General features: G+C 49.6%; 8 protein-coding genes across 8 annotated transcripts; 3 read left to right on the forward strand and 5 right to left on the reverse strand.

The window, feature by feature from the left end:
• Positions 1-555: 555 nt before the first annotated feature.
• On the forward strand, positions 556-2,988 carry BBK36DRAFT_1177923 (subtilisin-like protein; the record flags this gene model as incomplete). The annotated part of the gene is made up of 2 exons (XM_024896104.1): positions 556-584; positions 1,068-2,988. The coding sequence occupies 2 exons, from the start codon at positions 556-558 to the stop codon at positions 2,986-2,988; spliced, it is 1,950 nt and encodes a 649-aa protein (XP_024748266.1).
• A 160-nt stretch (positions 2,989-3,148) lies between these two features.
• BBK36DRAFT_21679 (MFS general substrate transporter) lies at positions 3,149-4,717 on the reverse strand (the record flags this gene model as incomplete). Its single annotated transcript, XM_024897921.1, has 2 exons — positions 3,149-4,283; positions 4,347-4,717. The coding sequence occupies 2 exons, from the start codon at positions 4,715-4,717 to the stop codon at positions 3,149-3,151; spliced, it is 1,506 nt and encodes a 501-aa protein (XP_024748267.1).
• An 849-nt stretch (positions 4,718-5,566) lies between these two features.
• Positions 5,567-6,887, forward strand: BBK36DRAFT_1177928 (TauD-domain-containing protein; the record flags this gene model as incomplete). The annotated part of the gene is made up of 3 exons (XM_024896105.1): positions 5,567-6,010; positions 6,072-6,613; positions 6,683-6,887. 3 exons carry the CDS (start codon positions 5,567-5,569, stop codon positions 6,885-6,887), a joined length of 1,191 nt encoding a protein of 396 aa, XP_024748268.1.
• A 358-nt stretch (positions 6,888-7,245) lies between these two features.
• On the reverse strand, positions 7,246-9,015 carry BBK36DRAFT_1122862 (cytochrome P450; the record flags this gene model as incomplete). The annotated part of the gene is made up of 5 exons (XM_024890987.1): positions 7,246-7,408; positions 7,463-7,629; positions 7,699-8,013; positions 8,080-8,868; positions 8,935-9,015. 5 exons carry the CDS (start codon positions 9,013-9,015, stop codon positions 7,246-7,248), a joined length of 1,515 nt encoding a protein of 504 aa, XP_024748269.1.
• A 982-nt stretch (positions 9,016-9,997) lies between these two features.
• BBK36DRAFT_67059 (NAD(P)-binding protein) lies at positions 9,998-11,132 on the reverse strand (the record flags this gene model as incomplete). Its single annotated transcript, XM_024898476.1, has 4 exons — positions 9,998-10,277; positions 10,333-10,582; positions 10,629-10,831; positions 10,963-11,132. The coding sequence occupies 4 exons, from the start codon at positions 11,130-11,132 to the stop codon at positions 9,998-10,000; spliced, it is 903 nt and encodes a 300-aa protein (XP_024748270.1).
• Positions 11,133-12,545: 1,413 nt separating this feature from the next.
• Positions 12,546-13,192, reverse strand: BBK36DRAFT_1142874 (hypothetical protein; the record flags this gene model as incomplete). Its single annotated transcript, XM_024893551.1, has 3 exons — positions 12,546-12,722; positions 12,778-13,070; positions 13,129-13,192. The coding sequence occupies 3 exons, from the start codon at positions 13,190-13,192 to the stop codon at positions 12,546-12,548; spliced, it is 534 nt and encodes a 177-aa protein (XP_024748271.1).
• Positions 13,193-14,968: 1,776 nt separating this feature from the next.
• On the forward strand, positions 14,969-15,442 carry BBK36DRAFT_1122897 (DNA binding methylated-DNA--cysteine S-methyltransferase; the record flags this gene model as incomplete). Its single annotated transcript, XM_024890991.1, has 1 exon — positions 14,969-15,442. One exon carries the CDS (start codon positions 14,969-14,971, stop codon positions 15,440-15,442), a length of 474 nt encoding a protein of 157 aa, XP_024748272.1.
• Positions 15,443-16,714: 1,272 nt separating this feature from the next.
• BBK36DRAFT_1123683 (S-adenosyl-L-methionine-dependent methyltransferase) lies at positions 16,715-17,805 on the reverse strand (the record flags this gene model as incomplete). Its single annotated transcript, XM_024891087.1, has 5 exons — positions 16,715-16,991; positions 17,059-17,188; positions 17,265-17,515; positions 17,566-17,673; positions 17,753-17,805. 5 exons carry the CDS (start codon positions 17,803-17,805, stop codon positions 16,715-16,717), a joined length of 819 nt encoding a protein of 272 aa, XP_024748273.1.
• Between the last annotated feature and the right edge of the window lie 1,053 nt (positions 17,806-18,858).

The following is an 18,858-nucleotide window of genomic DNA, read 5'->3' on the forward strand; positions in this document are numbered from 1 at the left end:
AAAAGATTATGTGGTAGACTTCTGTTGGATTCGAAGACCGCGTGCGAAGCCAGAGTCCCCTGTCGTGTTAGCAGACACTCACTTACGTGTGATACAAATGAGTGGTGCTGACAGTAAATCTCCAAAAGGAGAATAATGTTTTGTGCCGCAACACCGACAAAGGATCCTCCGACGGCCGTACCAGTATTCATCTCACGGTCCTTGGGGTTAATGCGCCAATCATGTAATGTGTGTATAAGTTCGAGATATGTTCCCATCAAAGCCGCGTTTGGGTAACATAGAGCAACTGCCAGCTAAGGTGCGAAGCGGGGAGTCGCAGGACCTTTTGAACTGAAAGACGGAGATATCTATCCGGTCAATGCCGGGAGTGGCGGGTAACCCATCACCCACCAGCAAACCGCACGATATTAACAGGGGAATGAAATTGAAGATCGGGGCTTACAAGCTTACTGCATGCAGCAGTGCCTCCCGACGCCATAAGATCAACGTCAATCACTCAACCGAGACCTGCCTAAAGCTGTTCGAACCTTTGTTAGCGGTAGCGGGACATGCCCAATGAGTGGCTGCTTCAATGCTGAAGGCAGGTCTGGCACAATGAACGTGCCGTCGGTCAGCGCTCGTGTCAGACAAGGTTCTCAGGTTCCTGGACACAGGTCGGATATTCGGCATGCGAAGTTGTGATTAGAGAAGCAAGAATGCGGAGTGATACTAGCATGAGGATCCTTGTATAACAGGCATACGATGGAGATACGCACGAGCAGCCGGCGACATGATACTACCTGGGGTTCAGAGATCGCAGGAACCGTGGTGATCAAGGTGACGGACTATAAAAGCATTGCGATCAGGCCAAGAAAGCTTGACCGCTGCCAAGCTACTGGAGTAGCTCTTCATAGCTTATTGCCAATCAGTAGTCCATACGTCCTCGGCATCATGGGCTATTCGCTCAAAGCGTTGCTGGTTCTCACAGCGGGAATTGCATTCACAGATTCTTCTGTGCACGGTCTACCGTCCAGCAACTATGTCCTCCACGAGACACGCAGTCCGACGGGCACCGGCCATGTCGACAGCCATCGACAATGGAAGCGCGGTAGCCGCCTCAATCCGCATGCTATCATCCCGCTTAGGATCGGTCTGGCGCAGAGCAACATCCATCTTGGCTATGAGAAGCTGATGGAAGTGTCCGATCCTTCGTCCGAAGGCTTTGGCAAGCATCTCAGTCAGGACGAAGTTCACGATCTCTTTGCCCCAACGCGTGAGACCTTCGACGCAGTCCATTCTTGGTTGGTGGAGTCTGGGGTGAACGCGTCGGATATTCGCCAATATGTGAACAAAGGATGGCTTGCCATCGACCTGCCTGTTTCTCATGTCGAGGACTTGTTCCAAACACAATATCACGAACATGAGCGGGGAAACGAGCTCAAGATTGGCTGCGATGAATATTATGTGCCAGCGCATCTCTCGGAACACATCGACTACATCGTGCCCGGCATCAAGTTATCACCACCCATGATAAAGCGTTCTTTAGAGGAGCGTGCCGACACCAGCTCCCGCAGGTATAGAAAGGGCTGGAGGCCGAAGCAGATGCCGCCCGATCTGTTGTCGTTGGTGAAGAAGCCCCCTACTGCCCCCAAGCTGCCAGCCGATCTGCAGGACTGCGCCCGCAACTTCACTGCCGTCTGTTACCGTGCGCTGTATCAGATCCCAGACACCAACCACCCTGTCGCCGGAAATGAGCCTGCAGTGTATGAGAGCGGCGACACATTTGCTCAGGGAGATCTCGACTCTTACTTCCACAAATATGCGCCTTGGATTGCCAATGGCACACACCCCAAGGTCTTGTCCATCGATGGCGGTGAAGCTCCAGTGGCGCCCAATTCCGAATTCAATACGGGGGAGTCGGACATCGATATTACAATCATTCAAACATTAATCTGGCCCCAAACCATGGTTTTGTACCAAGTGGATGACCGTCTTTATACCACCGCCAACAATTACTCGGGCTTCCTGAACCATTTCCTAGATGCTCTGGATGGATCTTACTGCCACTCTACAGCATTTGGTATCACGGGAGACAGCCCGGGCATTGATCCGTCTTATCCTGATAACCGACCAGGCGGCTACAACGGCACGGTTCTTTGCGGTGCTTACAAGCCAAACAAGGTCATTTCCATCTCCTATGGCGAGGGAGAGATTGATGTCCCAAAGAATTATTTCCTGAGGCAGTGCAATGAGTGGCTCAAGTTAGGTCTTCAGGGCACCACGGTTCTGGTCTCTTCTGGCGATTTCGGAGTTGCCATGCCACCTGAATCCGACACTGCAACCGGCTGTCTCTCTGGTTCAGGGCAGAACCAGACAATCTACAACCCTGGCAACCCCGTGTCGTGCCCATACCTGACCTCTGTTGGTGCGACCCAACTTGAGCCTGGCACAACCGTGCTTGATGCGGAGGGTGCTATGCAGACAAACCTCGGCCCCGGCGCCGAGCTTTTCGCTTCAGGAGGAGGCTTTTCAAACTATTTCCCTGCACCAGACTACCAGAAGGGTGCAATCAGCAAGTACTTTGCCAAGCACGATCCGGGCCACCCTTACTATGTCGCCAACGCCAATGCGAGCAACCTCGGCGAGAACGGTGGCATCTACAACCGTGCTGGCAGAGGCATTCCCGATATCTCGGCGAATGGCGCAAATTTCCGCGCGTTCAACAACGGGACGGAGGGCCACTGGTTCGGGACAAGCCTGGCGGCACCTCTTTGGGCCTCTGTCATCACTCTGATTAACCAAGAGCGCGCCAAAATTGGCAAAGGCTCTGTTGGATTCATCAACCCGGTACTGTATGCGAACACAGACGCCCTTACGGATATCAAGCAAGGATCAAACCCGAACTGCGGCACGAGCGGCTTTACCGCTGTGGAAGGATGGGATCCAGTGACTGGACTGGGCACACCTAAATACCCAAACTTGTTGAAATTGTGGTTGAAGCTTCCATAGACGTATCTGTTCCCCATTAGCGACATGGTTGTCTATAACAGCTAGCAAATAGCAGCCTTGACATCTTCCTCTTTCTAATGACTGTGTTGACTCTGTTGAATTTGCCTGTGTTACAAGATTGGTTGAGCACAATGTTCTTGTTGAATTTAGATGACATGAATTAGCTCGCTACGTATAATCCCGAATCGCCCCCCCGAACCTGTTTCCTCATTTTTTCCCGTCTGTGGGCATATTTAATCCAAAAACACATTACAATCATTCCGACGTTGATTCCAATCGAGGTTGAGTACCCCTTTGGATAGTTAGGAGCCTCTACTTGCTGCCAAATCAATAGCGGAAGCCAAGCTTGTATGACATAGGCCATTTGATTCATCGATCCCGTCACCAGTGCTCGCTCTTCGTTGTCATCAGAGCAGATCTCATGAGCCCAGGCGAAAGTTAGGCCACTGACACCTCCACCAAAGCCGGCCAGAAAGAAGCAGGCCCACTTCCATCCGATAGGGATATTCCAAACTGTGAGGCTCACATTGACAATAATGCCAATGATACCTGCAAACACGATTGGGGGCCATCGCTCTCCTCTGAATATGGAGTCGGAAGTCCATGCATATGCAAGGGTGGTGATAACTGTAATGGCTATAGTGATGGTAGGATATGTGTTGATGTCGGTGACGCTGTATCCTCGCTGTTTGAGCCACAGCGAAAAGGCAGGCTGGGAAGCGGCACCATTCCCATTGTTGAAGAAAATGTATAGGAGTGACAGCAAGTAGATATGCCAGCTGCAAAATATCTTCTTCAATTTTGCCTTGGTAAACGGAGCACGGTTTGCCCGACCCTCGAGCTGCATTCTCTTCTGAGCGAGGGCAATGTCCTCTTTCGTGAAGTACCACGCCCGCGTGATCTCAGGAACATCGGGTATCATGACGTATCCAGCCAAGGCAATTGGAAGCGAAATGACGGTGTTTATAATGAAGAGCCATTGCCAGCCTTTGAAACCGTCTCTCCCTCCGAGGTGGTAGACTGCAGCCATGAGATAGCCAGAGAACATGGATCCGATAGCACCACTAGTGTGGAAGATGCATGATCGTTTGGCCAGTTCGTCTTTCCGGTACCATGATCCAATGATATACTGCATCCCAGGGTAAAAGGTACTTTCGGCGAGTCCGATGAAGAATCGCAAGACGTAAATTTGCTGCGCATTGTTGCATTTCACCATGAGAATCGTTAACACGGCCCATGTGACTTCGCAGGATGGTATCCAAATGGATGGCCTAATTCGGGTCAAGAGGGCATTGCTGTATGGCAGAGTAATGTTATTCAAAGCCTTTGCTGGTCAAAGCAGGTATGTTTTGCCTTACCTTGGAATTTGCCCAACAACGTAACCCACAGTCCAACAGGTTTGCATATAGTTGAGCTGATTGCCAAACAAGTTGAGGTCTTCCTTCATGCCAGAGACGAAAGCATTGTTGATGTTAACCTGGTCAAGATACTTGATGAAATATCCCAGGGAAGCAAATGTGAGAAGCACGGCATCAAGTTTGAACAGGAATCGTCTTTCCTCTGGCGACTTATCCAGAGTATCCCATAAGTAAGAGACCCATCTTCTCTCTACTTTCGTTTGGATGACTTCAGAAGAACTCGTATCCGTTCGGTCAACATTGACAGAGCCCAATGATTTGTTATCTGGGTTGTGGCTGAGAGAGCTTCGAATCGGCTCAGGAGGCGACATGTCGAAACAAAGCAATACCCTACCCAAGGAAACACTTCTGTCACTTGGTGTCAGTGACTTCTTGTAACTCTTCTCATTTCTTTCAAATTTGTTACGTGCCATATATCATTCATCCCGAGAATCCTTTATCATGCACATGGCGTGCTAGGAGGGGTGGTTGAGCACATCTGGCTCTTTCTGCTGTCCCAGTACTTTCTTTGGCTGCAACGGCGGCTAGGAATATTATTGGGAAGATAAGAATTGCATGCAAAGAGCATCCGGAAGATCCGGCAATTGATGGTCTAGCAATATCTCTGTCCTGAAGCAAACGCCCTGATAATGCTATGCGCTGTGTATCTCACACATCAGCGGATGGCTGGTGATATTGCAATAGAGTTACATCAGCACGCCACCACCCCTTTCAGCAATCCATGGCAACACCCGCTAGCTATATGGCATAGCACTTGCAGCACTATCACGGCATTTATTGTATATATTTGCTTTCGATCTGCATCTGTGCAGATGACACTTGTCTATTCTGCGGGGAAATACGACCAGTCATATGGATTCAGTTCTAAAACAGCAATGTCGCAATAATCGAGATGGGTTGGGCGATTTTGAGATCTTTCCGAGACTTGCCTGCCAGATATGAACTCGATGGATGACCTACATTACAAATCCCGCTTCATGCGAAAAATGAGATGATATCAATGCCATCCAACTGCATAGCTTGGGGTTCCCCCGAGCTGGAGTCATTATTTAAAGGGCCTCTTTCTGACTCAACCTTGAAAGTAGCTGATCTTGCCATTTCAATTTGGCTTGTCAAGGAAGTTGATAGACCAACGAAAGATAAAGAAAGAAGAGCGCAAAATGGCTCCCGCTCCTATCGACCCCGTCATTGTTGACGTCGCGCAGCCCAAGAAGGATACTCTACCAATCCCCGCCCCGGCCCGAGAGCGACTGTTGAAGGCGGGCATTGACCTGTCCAACGGCTACCCATACAGGCCTTCCAGGCCTCTATACCTGCAGGACGTTTACAAGATCCGAAGTGCTGACAGGAAACATGTCGATGCTGGAGCCAGGGCAGACAAATCCAAGAAAAATCTGTTTGCCGCTGCGACCAAGGTCACGGACCTGACAGCCAACATTGGGACCGAGATCGAGGGGCTGCAGCTGAAAGACCTCACCCCTGAGCAACGAGACGAACTGGCCCTGTTAATTGCGGAGCGAAGCGTTGTATTTTTCAGAAACCAGGATATTTCGCCCCAACAGCAGAAGGAGCTGGGAGAATGGTATGGGGAGATCGAGATTCACGTGAGTTTCACCCCAAAGGCTTGAACCCTCCGTATAATAGCCATACTGATAGAGGCTCTAGCCTCAAGTTCCGCAAGTTCCCGGAGTCGCTGGTGTGACCGTCATCTGGCCGGATCTCCAGGCTACGGAGAGACCAGCAAACTTCCGGAATCCAGGAGGCGCATCCCGCTGGCATACAGATCTTGTACACGAGCATCAGCCTGCCGGCATTACTCACTTACACAATGACACGGTACCGCCAGTGGGAGGAGACACCCTCTGGGCTAGTGGATATGGAGCCTATGAAAAGCTTTCTCCCAACTTCCGCAAGATTATCGACGGCAAATACGCCGTCTATCGATCTGCCCACCCGTACCTGGACCGCAACGATCCTGAAGCAGGACCCAAATATGTTGAACGTACTCACCCATTGGTGCGAGTTCATCCAGCCACGGGATGGAAGGCCCTCTGGGTCAACCGAGCCATGACCGACCGCATCGTTGGCTTTGATAAGGCAGAAAGTGACCTTATCCTCAACTACCTGTTTGACGTTTATGAGAAAAACGTGGACATCCAGCTCCGATGGAAGTGGACCCCAGGCACGTCGGTTCTGTGGGATAATCGGTGAGATCTACTCAACCAGGCCGTTCGATGATCTCGAACTACGCAGAAAATTGAAGCTTACAAAGCGAGCAGAATCACCATCCACAATGCCAGCTGGGACTACGCTGGGAAACACCCGAGACACGGAACGCGAGTCACATCGCTGGCCGAGAAGCCGTTCTTCGACCCCAAGGCGCCAACAAGGCGACAGGCACTGGGTCTGCTGGACGAGAGTGAGAAGGAGGAGCTTGGACCGGATTCAACCTCCGAAAAACTGAATGACTTTTCCTTGTAATGAGAGGTATGAAGGCGCAGAAAGCCCCGGGGAGCCCGGTAGGTCGCTTGTGACTACTTTGTAGCGGACATTCAATCTGTTCAATGACTATAAGGTGTACTTTAAACCACTCAGTGTCGGTATCTCAGCCCCGTGTCTATGTTGGTACGCCACAGGCGAGTTTGATGTTCTTGATAGGAGTATGTTCCAGCCAAGCGCCTACCTTTCCTCACTGCGTTTCCACTGAAGATCAATATTCCACTATGGATACAGAACTCCGGACCATCTGTAGTACTGTATGCATCTACGAGTATCGCTGGATCCGTGATCTCGGTGTTGGCTAATGGTAAGACATAAGACGATCGATCTATGGCTCCGCTTAATCGCCCTCGCGCCGGGTAAGGTACACGTAGATAGGCCCCTTCTCCCATAGCATGTAGACTTTACTCCTCGTGTCCCATCCAACACTCTCTTCCGCAAGTTTGATGTCAAAATTCCACACCATTCTTGCGAGGATCAATCTCATCTCCAAATACGCCAGGCTACCGGTATAATTAGCTTCCCCAACCCAACGTTTCAATACCAATTCTACTTACTTTCGGCCGATGCAGTTTCGCGGTCCAACCGAGAATGGCATGAATGCATCTCTCTTATCACTTTCAAAGCGTGTATCCCCAAGCCAGCGTTCGGGGATAAAAGACTCTGCATCGTGGAAATATGCGGGATTGTGATGATTTACCCACTGCCATACGCCGACCACAGTCTATTAATCACTATGTTAAAAGTCTGAAGGCGCTAAATTTCATCAAGGATTACTATTCGGATTACTCACACCCTCAGGAACGTATTTGCCAACAATCATGTCACCGCCAGGCGAAATGATGCGAGGCTGCGTACCTGGCGCCGACGGAAACAGTCTCATCGCCTCATCAATCACGGCTTGCAAATAAGTCAGATGTTGCACGCTTGTAAGGCTTATGGCTTTCTCCGAACTGAAAGCAGACCGCACTTCGGCAGCCAGCTTCGCGAAGATTTCCGGATAGAGTCCCAGATAGTAAGTTGCTGCCGAAAGGGCTGTGGCCGTCGTCTCGGAACCAGCCGCGATAAGCAAGCTGGAATTCGATACCAACTCATTGAACGTCAGTTCCTGGGGGCAACGTTAGCTTCTCTGGTATATCTTTTATAGACATTTTGCTGCTTTCGGCGTGACTACCTCTGAAGACCCCCGCGTTGTCATCATCGCCGTCATGAAATCCGGCCGGCTTGACCCTGAATCAAGTCTCCTGCGCACCTTCTCGATCGATAGCCTGCGATGCTCCCTACCTTTTGCGGGTAGATCTTTGGGCACCAGAAGCCTCGCTAAGATCTTTCCAAGTTTCCCATGCTTCGAGCAGACTGATATAAACGACAAATTTTTAACACCAGAGAAGATGAGTGCCACCCACGGATGGAAATCTGACTTCTCTAGGCAGTAGAAGGGCTCGCCAAAAGCCAAATCGCCAATAATATCGAATGTTGTATAGTTGTACCACCGGACAATGTCAATCTTTTCATGCTTCGTGCTTTGCTTTTTGAGTTCCGTCAGTAGCGTATCAATATACTTATTGATGATCGGCTCTTGATCTAACATGGCCTGGTGCGAGAAGCCATAGGCTAAGCTTCGTCTGTACCGAACATGGTTTGCGCGGTTCGCACCAATAACGTTGCTCTGGTTGCCGGAGTGTAGATGGGGATCTTTCAGATGTTCTGCCTTGTTGCCTTTACGGTGACCACGAATCTCCTTGGTAGCGTCTGGGTGGCTGTAAAACACAGTGTTCGGGCCGACACGCACCACTGGGCCATATTGCATGTGTATTTGAAGCATTCGTTTATGAGCATCACCCGATACAGAGACAAGGGAGTACGGAATGTCTGAAACTGCCCAAAGCCATGGCCCAGGATATCCACTGAGGGGATGGAAGAAGAGGTTGTAAATGGCGACGCATAGAATGTAAGCCAAGCCCTACAATGGCCATATGCTTATCAGTACAACAGCCGAGCAATTTGAAAGGTGGTGCGAAACACTCACAAGGGTAACTGCGAGGAGTGGTAATGATATGACCAAATTTATGATCGAGGAGACGCCAATGGGTTGGGATAACAGTCCCATAGGATGGGATAATAACCCCATGTTGTCTTCGCAGATCTCTGGGCTCTGCCAAACACACGCCAGTAACATTGAACATTCAGCCTGTTCTCTTGGCTGGCAGAAAGCATTCATATTTTAAGAAGATTCATTTCCAGCTGTTTCTTGCCATCGGCCCGAATAACTTGACGCATGCAAGGGTTGACAGGACAAGCTCCCAGATCTAGTGCTCCATAAGACTCCCAGACTGGGGGAAAAACTACATTGCCGGAGAAACTACTTCTTACAATAGATATGGAGAATACTCGCGCCGGAAGAGTGTGTAGAGCCACCAGGGCTGACGGCAGATAGTAGAAGACGGCGGGAGACGGTTCTCCTTTGTAAGTGTACTCTGATCACGTTTCCAGTTCTCCACGGGTAGAGTGGGCTCGGCGTTAACAGTAACATGCTGCTCAGTCCGAAATACCTCAACGTCAAGAGATAGGTTTCCAGGCCCACGCCAGCGTGAGTGTCTGAACTACGGAGTATGGAGATGGTCTGGGGCCCCGTGCTGGATACCCCGCCGGCTTGTATCCTAATTTCTCACGAGAGGGTTTTCGACGGCCTCCACAGGTTGTCTACTGGATCTGCCAGAACATGGATTGCCTCATCAGGCCCGTATTACAGTCCTTGAGTGCGGAGACTAGCAGGTCTTCTGGGACCCCTGTTGACACTTGGAGGGCGGCCCGGCGCGATGCTCTGCTTTGAGCAGGACGCTCACCGACCTCAAAATAACCAGGGTGATACTAGTGCTACTACTCATATACTCTCATACTCCATAAACGTCGAGGTGAGCTTAGCAGTTCTTCCGAGAGCTCTTTGTGAGTCAGACATTCACTGTGGGTCCTCCCAAAAGGGCGATTTGCACAATGGACATTTTTAAGTGCCTCGTACTATTTCCAGTGTACTGGTGTGCGCTCGCTTGGGCCTCCGTGGTATGAGCTGGCAAAAACACACGAGTTTCCGCTCAAAGCTCGAGTACGCCTCGGTACCGCAGATTCCCATTCTCCAGCCTCTCAAACGCCTTGGTGACTCCATCTACAGTCATTGGGAATCTCTCAACTGTAGGCTTGATGCTGTGTCTCACTGCAAATTGCAGCATTATTTCAACTTCGGCCGGTGTGGACGAGCAGCTTCCGTGGGTTGACAACTCTTTTGCTATCATGCCCATGTAGGGAAACTCAAGGCTGCCCTGGGATACGGTGAGCGGGTAGATGTGGCCGAACGGTGCCATTAGCTCTGTGTATCTAGCCAAGGTGTAAGCCAGCAATCCTTTGTGGTTACAGCCGCGCCAAAGGTTACAGCTGCCAATCTGGCACAGCACTGGTGGTTACCAACAGATGATCGATTTTACGTGAGACATCAGCAGGCTTCAAAGTCGAAGTATTGTAGAATTCGGTGGCGCCGAAGTTGAAAGCCTCCTGTTTCTTGCTGTCCGACCTCGAGAACACGACAACGGTGCAGCCCCAAGCAGCTGCAAATTGAATGGCAAGGTGGCCCAGGCCGCCAATGCCAACAATACCAACACAATCAGAGGGGTTGATTTCCCCGCCTTAGGATTGGTACGAAGACAGTCTACCCAGCGCACATGAATGGACCAGCATCAACACTTGAGATCTCATCGGGAATGATTGCCAACCGTGTTTCTAGCCACACGCTGTGAGTTGCGAAGGACCCTGGGTCGAAATCTGGGAGGCCGAATGCGTGGACGCCTTCGACACAGTGCCAGGTATAACCCGACAGGCAATACTGACATTTTCCGCATCCGTCTTTGACGTATCCAATCCCGACTCGGTCGCCTCTGTATCTTGATTATTAGATGACGCCTCATGGGAGCAAGCGGAAAAGCAATGAAAGAGGCCGGTGGACAGTACCACTTACACTTTGACGAGGCTAACTCCATCGCCTACGGCTTGAACAATTCCAACTCACTCATGGCCTAGCACCATATCCGAGTGAAGGTAGTGGGCATCAGTATCACACACTCCAGAATGAGTGTTCTTTATGAAAACTTGATGACTGAGCAGAGCCGGAGTTGTGGTCTGGCTCTCAATAATCTTCCCGGTGGGGGAGCCTTTGAGGACTGTAAACATGGTCGACATTGCTCATGCGCTCGCAACCGTGACTTGAGGACAAATGATAGGACTGGTTGCAATTCAGGAACTCAAGTTGGCTTGCCGTTCTCTTTTATTCTTCAGGAGACGAGCTAAGTGTGCACCAGGGGCCGACCATAATATTAGCAGGCGAACATCATAGGAGGCTACGATGAGAATAAATCCCTACCGTTCTACTGTAAGACCAATGGTGTCCAGGATGGAAACAGTGTGTGAAATCCGAGTAGACTCTTAGCAAACGACAGCACATATTACCAGATCGAGGCATTGGTGGAGTGTGATCGGAGACGATATACCCCACCATTTCCCCCTTCTTTGACTACTGCGCGCCGATGAGTGTGGGATATTATTCGAAATTTTGCATAATAACGTGTGTTTAAGCCACTCTTTAGTCGTATCCTTTCTGCCTTGCTGATTGTTGGACTTGCAAGGGGAGAAGACCCCACCAGTTTCTGGAAAGAGTTCGATTGCAGGTCTACGAAGGATCACGGAGGAAGTAGATGGAAGAATGAGCAGGAGATTTGGTAGAATACCGGCATTGACATAGCTACTGAGCTGAGGAATGGTCCCGCAGACGGGTAGCACAAGCGAAGATAGAAGTTCTAGCTTCTTGAGACTTCGGGAAGACAAGCTCCAATCTTCTTCCTTGTCCAACCCAGCCAGCTCAATTACAATGCGCTCGTCTGTGGGGATTCAGGATTGACAAAATGTCGATGATATCAACCCAAGATTGCGCATCTTATGCAGCTTAGGTTCAATGACATCTCGTCAATCATCCAATAGAACGGCAATGGAGATATGTTGCTCGGGGCGTCAATGGCTGCCTCGACTTTTTCCCATGGAAGCCCACTGTTACTCCCACAAGCCTTCTCAAGGCACAGCCTGAACCACATCCCTTGGAGGCCACCCCTCCCTGACGCAACTACACCGACCAGAAGAAGCCAAACAAAGGATACCGGGTGACTAGCGAAGAAGTCTGCTTCGGAGGTAAAGGCAAGGATAATCCGCTGTTTCAACTGATTGATTGAGGTCTTCACGATGCGAAAACATCGAGATGCTTCTCATCGCACCACATGGGAATATATCAGTGCGGCCCTAGCCACAAGGGCCAAGACGCTGGATCCATCTGCCACATGGATTTATTTCAACATCGAACGATCCGATGCCAAGAGGCGGACTCCAAGGGCGGCGCAACCATCCGGCGTCATAGCATCCCTGGGGTTGACCATCAGTTCTCTAGCTATTGACCGCAGTTCCTCGACCATTGGTAAATTATGCGGCTCAAAGCGTAACCTTTGTATATCTGGCCAAATGGGCTGTGGATGAACGAACTCAGAAGATAGGCTAGCATCGTCAAATGAGAGTTCTTTGTTCGATAGCTGTGAGTGACAGCTGTCTGTCCTATCTCTCAAGTTGAGTATCCCTTATCCCGGTGAGCTTTCGGGGAACTTTACCATCCGACAATACGAGCAGGCAGGCCTTAAGGCTCATGGTCCGGTGTACGCCTTTGCGGCTTCTAATCATGGCTCTCAGCGCTTGGAAGTGGATTTCTGCTTCATCCGAATCGCCGTGCAGGAGCTGAATAGGTCAATGGTCACTGTACGAGACGGTAGATCAATGAGTGGAGGCTTACATTCACATTTGCAAGGCATGCAACGGTAGCGACCACCGCGTCGTCAACGATTTTACCATCACCGTTGGTTCCGTTACTGGCTACCGGCAGATGCAAGGCCAGCAGTCGTAACGCCGCAGCCTTGAGTTGAAGTAAATGCTGCTCAGACTGGAGCTGTTGGGGTAGAAAGCTGTAGTTGATAGCCGTCCAATGGTAAAGAGTCGTAGTGAAGAGTGCCTCGTCTTGAAGGGCATATTTAAGCCATCCAGTCTCGGCCGTAACACTACACAATGTCTTCGACCGGTGATTCAAGACTACGAACACTTAGCTTGCGCTGAATGTTGGGGGATTTAGTGTCCTTGGCCGTCTTACAATGATGCAACAGGAATCGCATTTGTGTAGTCAACTGTACGAAGAGGCCCGACAGGCGAAGCATTTCGTCTATTCCTGCCAGAGGTCGCAGCTCATCGTGGCTTGTACGGCGTTCAGGTTGTGCAATCCGATCACTAGACACCTTGTTAATGGTCAAAGTGTAGTTGAGCAAGCTGGACACATGTAGTTGACTCGCCGTTGTTTGTTTCCTATAGCATTGATCCGGCTGTCGCTATGGTTTCTCTCGGGAGCTCGCCTCCGCATCACGACTCTATCCATGACGTGCATTCTAATGAGGGATTTGGTCACCGGCTTGTGCGGACCAGTGCCCATCTCTTGGATGAATACAAATTCGCCGGTGTCCATGGTTGAGGCGGCATATGACGGTTAAGTTTACAGGCGAATGTCCAAGTCTACCAGCCATTTGTTACGGGCATATAATCGCAGATCTCGTCGCTGAAGCGCGTAGCAGGCTGGCTATAGGTAGGTGTCTCTGGAACCGAGTAGAGGCGTGGTATTCTGTAGGTGATAGCTCTGGCTGTTCGTGCAATCCTTATGCCAAATTTGGGCTAAGGTATTGCAACACGCGACAGGCATCCCGGCTTTCCCATCTTAACAGCAGCATGGGGCGTCTATGGTGAAGGTTTTTCAGTTCGAGCGTCAGAGAATATCTGCCACTCATGGACTTATGGGGAGTGGACATAGCGGGGGATACGGAGTACTGAAAGACTGCATTAATTAAGCAAGACACAATTGGGTCTCAAGCTGACAGCAGCTTCAAGCTAACGCAATGAAGGAATTGGTGGGTAATGATTGGAATATTGATTACTACTACTACGTGGTAACTATTAGCTGTGGTAGTACCTAAACTAGGCAAATCGGTCACATCATGATGCAAGGCGCCTCAGCTGGGCACGTGAAAATGACCGAGGTATGGACAAGAAGTTCCACGTATACGGAAGTAAATTTGTCAGATTTCGCTTCACCTTAACGGAAATAAAGCATGGTATACCGTCAGCCCGATTTGTCATTTGGATTTCCGGTTCTTCTCAGTGAATGAGTAGAGTCGTTAATCTTGGCACTGTGTGTACTTGTCGCGGGGCGAGAACCCAAAGTTGTGTTACCCTACTACGCATGAAGTCCTTTTTCCACGACGGCGCTATCGGGAACATTTCATTGAAGAAAAAACAAACAATCCAAAGTAACTCAAATTTGCTTTCAGATTACCGGAATTATCATTGTCATCAGAGAAAGTTGTGTTATTCAGTTGTTCAACCAGTTGCTCTTGAACCATATGTGTTTCTTTAATTTCTAGATACGGTTGTTAGTGCCCCCGCCTCACAGAGAGGGCAGAGAATTACGAAGTCCTTTGCGCATTTGATCACCAGTTCTCAAGCGCTGTAGAAAGTTGCTATAGAAGTTCTGTTCTGGTGCCGTCAGAAAGGATGGCCATTTATTTATTGTTTCCCGAACAGTAGAAGTGATATTGAGTTAAAATACCTATTAGGTAGGCTGAAGGCCGAAGCAAGCATCAGATCACGACTCGCATACCCGTATGCTTAGTCACTCCAGCCAACTAACCGCAACGCGGTAAGAAGTTGAGGAATCAACTCGAAAAGTTGAAATAACGCGTCGAGTTGACCGTGAATTCCAGCACGGTGCCCAGATACATCGGTGTTAGTCGGAGAGCAAGGGTCATGCCCCTGTATGAGCCAATTTTATGTTCGGCGAGTATTAATAGCTAGCCGGAGCTCGTGAATAAAGAAGGGAGGCGCACGCGTCAAGATACGGTATCGCAAGGTGCTTAGAGAGGTGCAACAGAACAGAATCTGGACTCAACATGTCAGCCACAACAAGTCCACCAGTCACGCAGTTCCAGGAAAAGGTCTACGCACTGTTACTTCAGATTCCCAGAGGTCGTGTCACTACCTACGGCGCCATCGCTCGCGTACTCAAGACCTCGCCTCGAGCTGTAGGCAATGCCCTGCGCAATAACCCCTTCGCTCCCGAAGTGCCCTGTCACAGATGCGTGGGAAGCACCGGCTTCATAACGGGTTTTGACGGTGAGAGCATTGATAGAAAAAGCTTCCAAAGGTCAAAGGATGGGCTTGTTCAGGGAGATGCACACCAAAGCAAGCCTCGAGGGCCCAAGATTTCACACGTCCAGCATCCTGGCAGCAAGTTGAGTCTGAAGATAAAGATTCTGAACGACGAGGGAGTCGAAGTTGATCAAAAGGGCATGGTGATGAATCGAAAAAGGGTAATTTGGGATGGGCCGTGGGACGTGGATGCCGTTCAAGAGGGCATCAAATGATGAGAGCAGCGAAGGAGGCAGAATATCATACCTCGCATAGCAAACTCCTGATTCTACTCTTTTCGACTTCTTTTCGCCATCAATCTTACTTCTTGATTCATATGAGAGTTGCTATCCAAAGATGCTAGTGTGTCGCAATTGGTATCTCATCAGCTACCAAATGCAGGGCTCATTCAGCAGCTTCTACCTGCAACAGCACGGAATACTGTCGAGCACCATCTTTAAAGCCAGGATGTCTTGAACATCTCTACAAGGTGTCATACACATTGCCGTGCTCATGGTCATCTTCAGTGGCAAGCCATGAGAAACGAAGAAACGTGACTCTATGTTGGGCTGATATGTGTGGGGCTTGCCGCAGATGATTCTGATGGGAGCATCTTTCTATCTACCCACGTATAGAGGCTGAGAGGCTCGGCAATGTCTCCCAAGGCATTCAAAAGCGCGCGGATGGTTATGAACTTTTCGATCGAAAGGCCCAGACTAGCAGTTTGCAGTGCACGACAAGCTCCGCTTGACAAATGGCCATCAGGTCTTGATGGTACACGAGCTGGATGACACCGCAGAGGAGGCACTCGTGAGCCAGGCAAGCCAGGTTTAGCAGCCGGGGCTCGGCGAACGTCCCATCGACCTCGACATTACATGGCTTATTGCAAGGCGTATTCGACGCAGTGTAGCAAATTGTTCGAAGTCCGATGAGTTAGTCTGGTACCGTAATCACCCCAGACTGGAGGTAGAGGCTTTTGGCTTGTTTGAAGGATGATGTCAGCCCTATGAATAGCAGAGATATGTCGCCTCAAAGCCATGGGTGGATTTTGACAGAATGCTGGGAGATATTTTGGCCATTTGCTAGCAAGTAAACATGCCATAGGAGTGGGTCTCAGAGCCCAGGTAGACATTGCACTGTAGAATGATGACACAGCAAATTCCAAATGCCAGTCTTCGCATAGGAACTCAGCCGGGGGGAGAATAATATCTTAGCTACGAGTAAGAACCTTATTATCGGAGGACGGGGCATGCTAATTGCTTATACTCGCCCGAAACTATCTATACTATACAGTGAGGCCAATAGAATTGAACTTCTTGCCTGATGTTTCCGGAGACTTTCTTTGGATGTGGGTAATAGACACATGCCGTATTGGCCGTGTAACTGTATACCTAAGGTAAGGTATTCATTCCTTATGTATATACTTTGGTAGGTACATGGGATAAGCTCTGAAGCTGGAGACATCAAGATCTGGCCCCACCGATACAACGTGAGAGTCTGCGTGATGATCAGGCGGGCTTTCGAGCAAGCAAATGTACTGGCGTGTGCACATACACCCCGCCCTTCCTGATGGAGCCAATCAAATCCACCAACAGTGCATCAGCTTGTTCCCGTGGGGGAAGAGACTCGTGGCCGATGGTATAAAGGGCACCGATGCCTGCAATATGTCCCAGAATGAAGGTTCTAGTCGCCGTCGGAACCAAGGCCTTGGGCCACTTTTCTCTTCTAAAGTCCAATACTTCCAAGCCGGCTGTCTGTGCGTACTTCGGGAGATCCCTTACCCATCTAGATACAAAAGACGATTAGTATCTCGACCTCAAATAGCCCTTCATGCCAAAGGTAACCAACATACGAGAAGATAAAATTCAAAGCGCTAGTTGCTTGGCGAGCAAAAGTAGCAAACGCCTCGGCTTCGGCCCCCTTGATGAACAGCCCCTCGGGACTAAGATCACCGTCATCCCACTGTAAGTAACCTCCGGGCTCTATAAGTAGAATGAATCAGAACATTAGCTTGCTGCGCCCGTGAAACTCATGATCTGACCATCAATGGAACCTTACTTAACAGATCCAACGCATGTTGAACGATCTTCTCTGGATTACCTCCCCTGACTATACAGCAAAAATATCGAATATGAACAATGTCATATTTCTCGAAACAGTCATCGGGGACTTTGGAAAAAGCATCGGCAATTCTGAAATGAACGTTGGATGGCACGTTTGATTCGTGAGGAAATTGTTCGTCTGAGATATCGAAACCGTCGAGCTGTACCGTTGGGGGTACCTGGGTAGCCATATCCAAGAGCCACACCCTACGGAGATTGTTAGTTGATTGCTAGAAAACTTGACTGGAGTACCTTACCCTGTTCCAGTGCCAATATCTGCAACCTTACTCTCGGGAGTAACGGGTATCTTGGTATTCATGGTCGAGCCATTGTGGATGTTGAACAAGAGATGTTGAGTTTCTAGTCTGCAAGAGGTTAGCACAAACATGAAGGCGATATGTAAATGAATCGGGTTAAAAAGGAGCGGAAAAGAATCTGAAATACCTTAAGCCCTCAGAATAACTCCGCCCAAGTACATAGTCGTCCGTTTGAGCCATTTCCCGCAGAGTGTGTGGAATAGAGAGTATCGAGAGTATGCTGGTGTGTGATTCCTATATAGATTACTGGATACCTTGAATCATCCAGGGGCAAGCGCTCCCTTTATAGACTCGAGAGGTGCTACATAAACACTGTCATTCACGCTCTCAGAGAGCTGACTCTCAGTCCCAGGACACGTCAGTCTACCCCCTCATGGGAGCGATAGCTGACCACGGGAGGTTCTACTGGATAGGTGGAAACCTTAACAGCAAGAGTGCCAAGAGCAAAATACAAATACCGGAAGGGCAACAGAAAGCTTATAATAAGCCGTGGCTGAGACACGGAGTGCTTCGTGCGAGATGAGAAGACATACCACAAGCTATCAAAACAACTGCCGTCGATTGACATCATATTTTGCCGAGGTAGTTTGGCTATCATGTAGGTTCTTGCCACTGGTCGATATGGCATGGTTTGCTGTTCCTATCATGGTAGCATCTGTTAAGAACGCTCATAGCTCCACATGACACTGCAAAATGGGTTCCCTAAGCATACAGGTCTTCAACAAGGGGTCGGAAAGCTTGTCGGCTACTGCGGAAGAGAGAAGCGAGTTTGACAACCCCCTTGTAAGCAGCCGTTACTTTTAAGCTGAGCAGAGTTGCCCAAAAGGCAGCACAGCATCGTTCGAGACGCCCACAAGCTAGGGGCATAGCCCGGTTGGGGTTGTGCCATCTGTCGTTAATTTACCCATATCTTCTCCATGCCTGCATCGAAAAAGCCCCCACGGCAGCCGTACAGGTATAGACAGGTAAGTTTCGAAGAATAATTCTCTGAATTGTTACCACGTGAGAGTATGGCCTGACGCATGTGGCGAGATATGTGAGAATATGTATTAAGCTGGCGCCTTGGAACAGTTGTGCTTCGTCTATATCGCCGTCAATGTGGCATATGCAAGCCACCAAGTAAGCCCATAGATGAAAGATGCAACGGTAAGAGAAGTCCATCATACAAGGAATTTGGTAAGGACGTTATTATCTTCGAAAGGAACCATTGCACGTATGAAGCTGCTGGCGTTT

Source organism: Trichoderma citrinoviride (genome assembly GCF_003025115.1).
Source record: "Trichoderma citrinoviride strain TUCIM 6016 unplaced genomic scaffold BBK36scaffold_10, whole genome shotgun sequence".
Taxonomy (NCBI): Eukaryota; Fungi; Ascomycota; class Sordariomycetes; order Hypocreales; family Hypocreaceae; genus Trichoderma; species Trichoderma citrinoviride.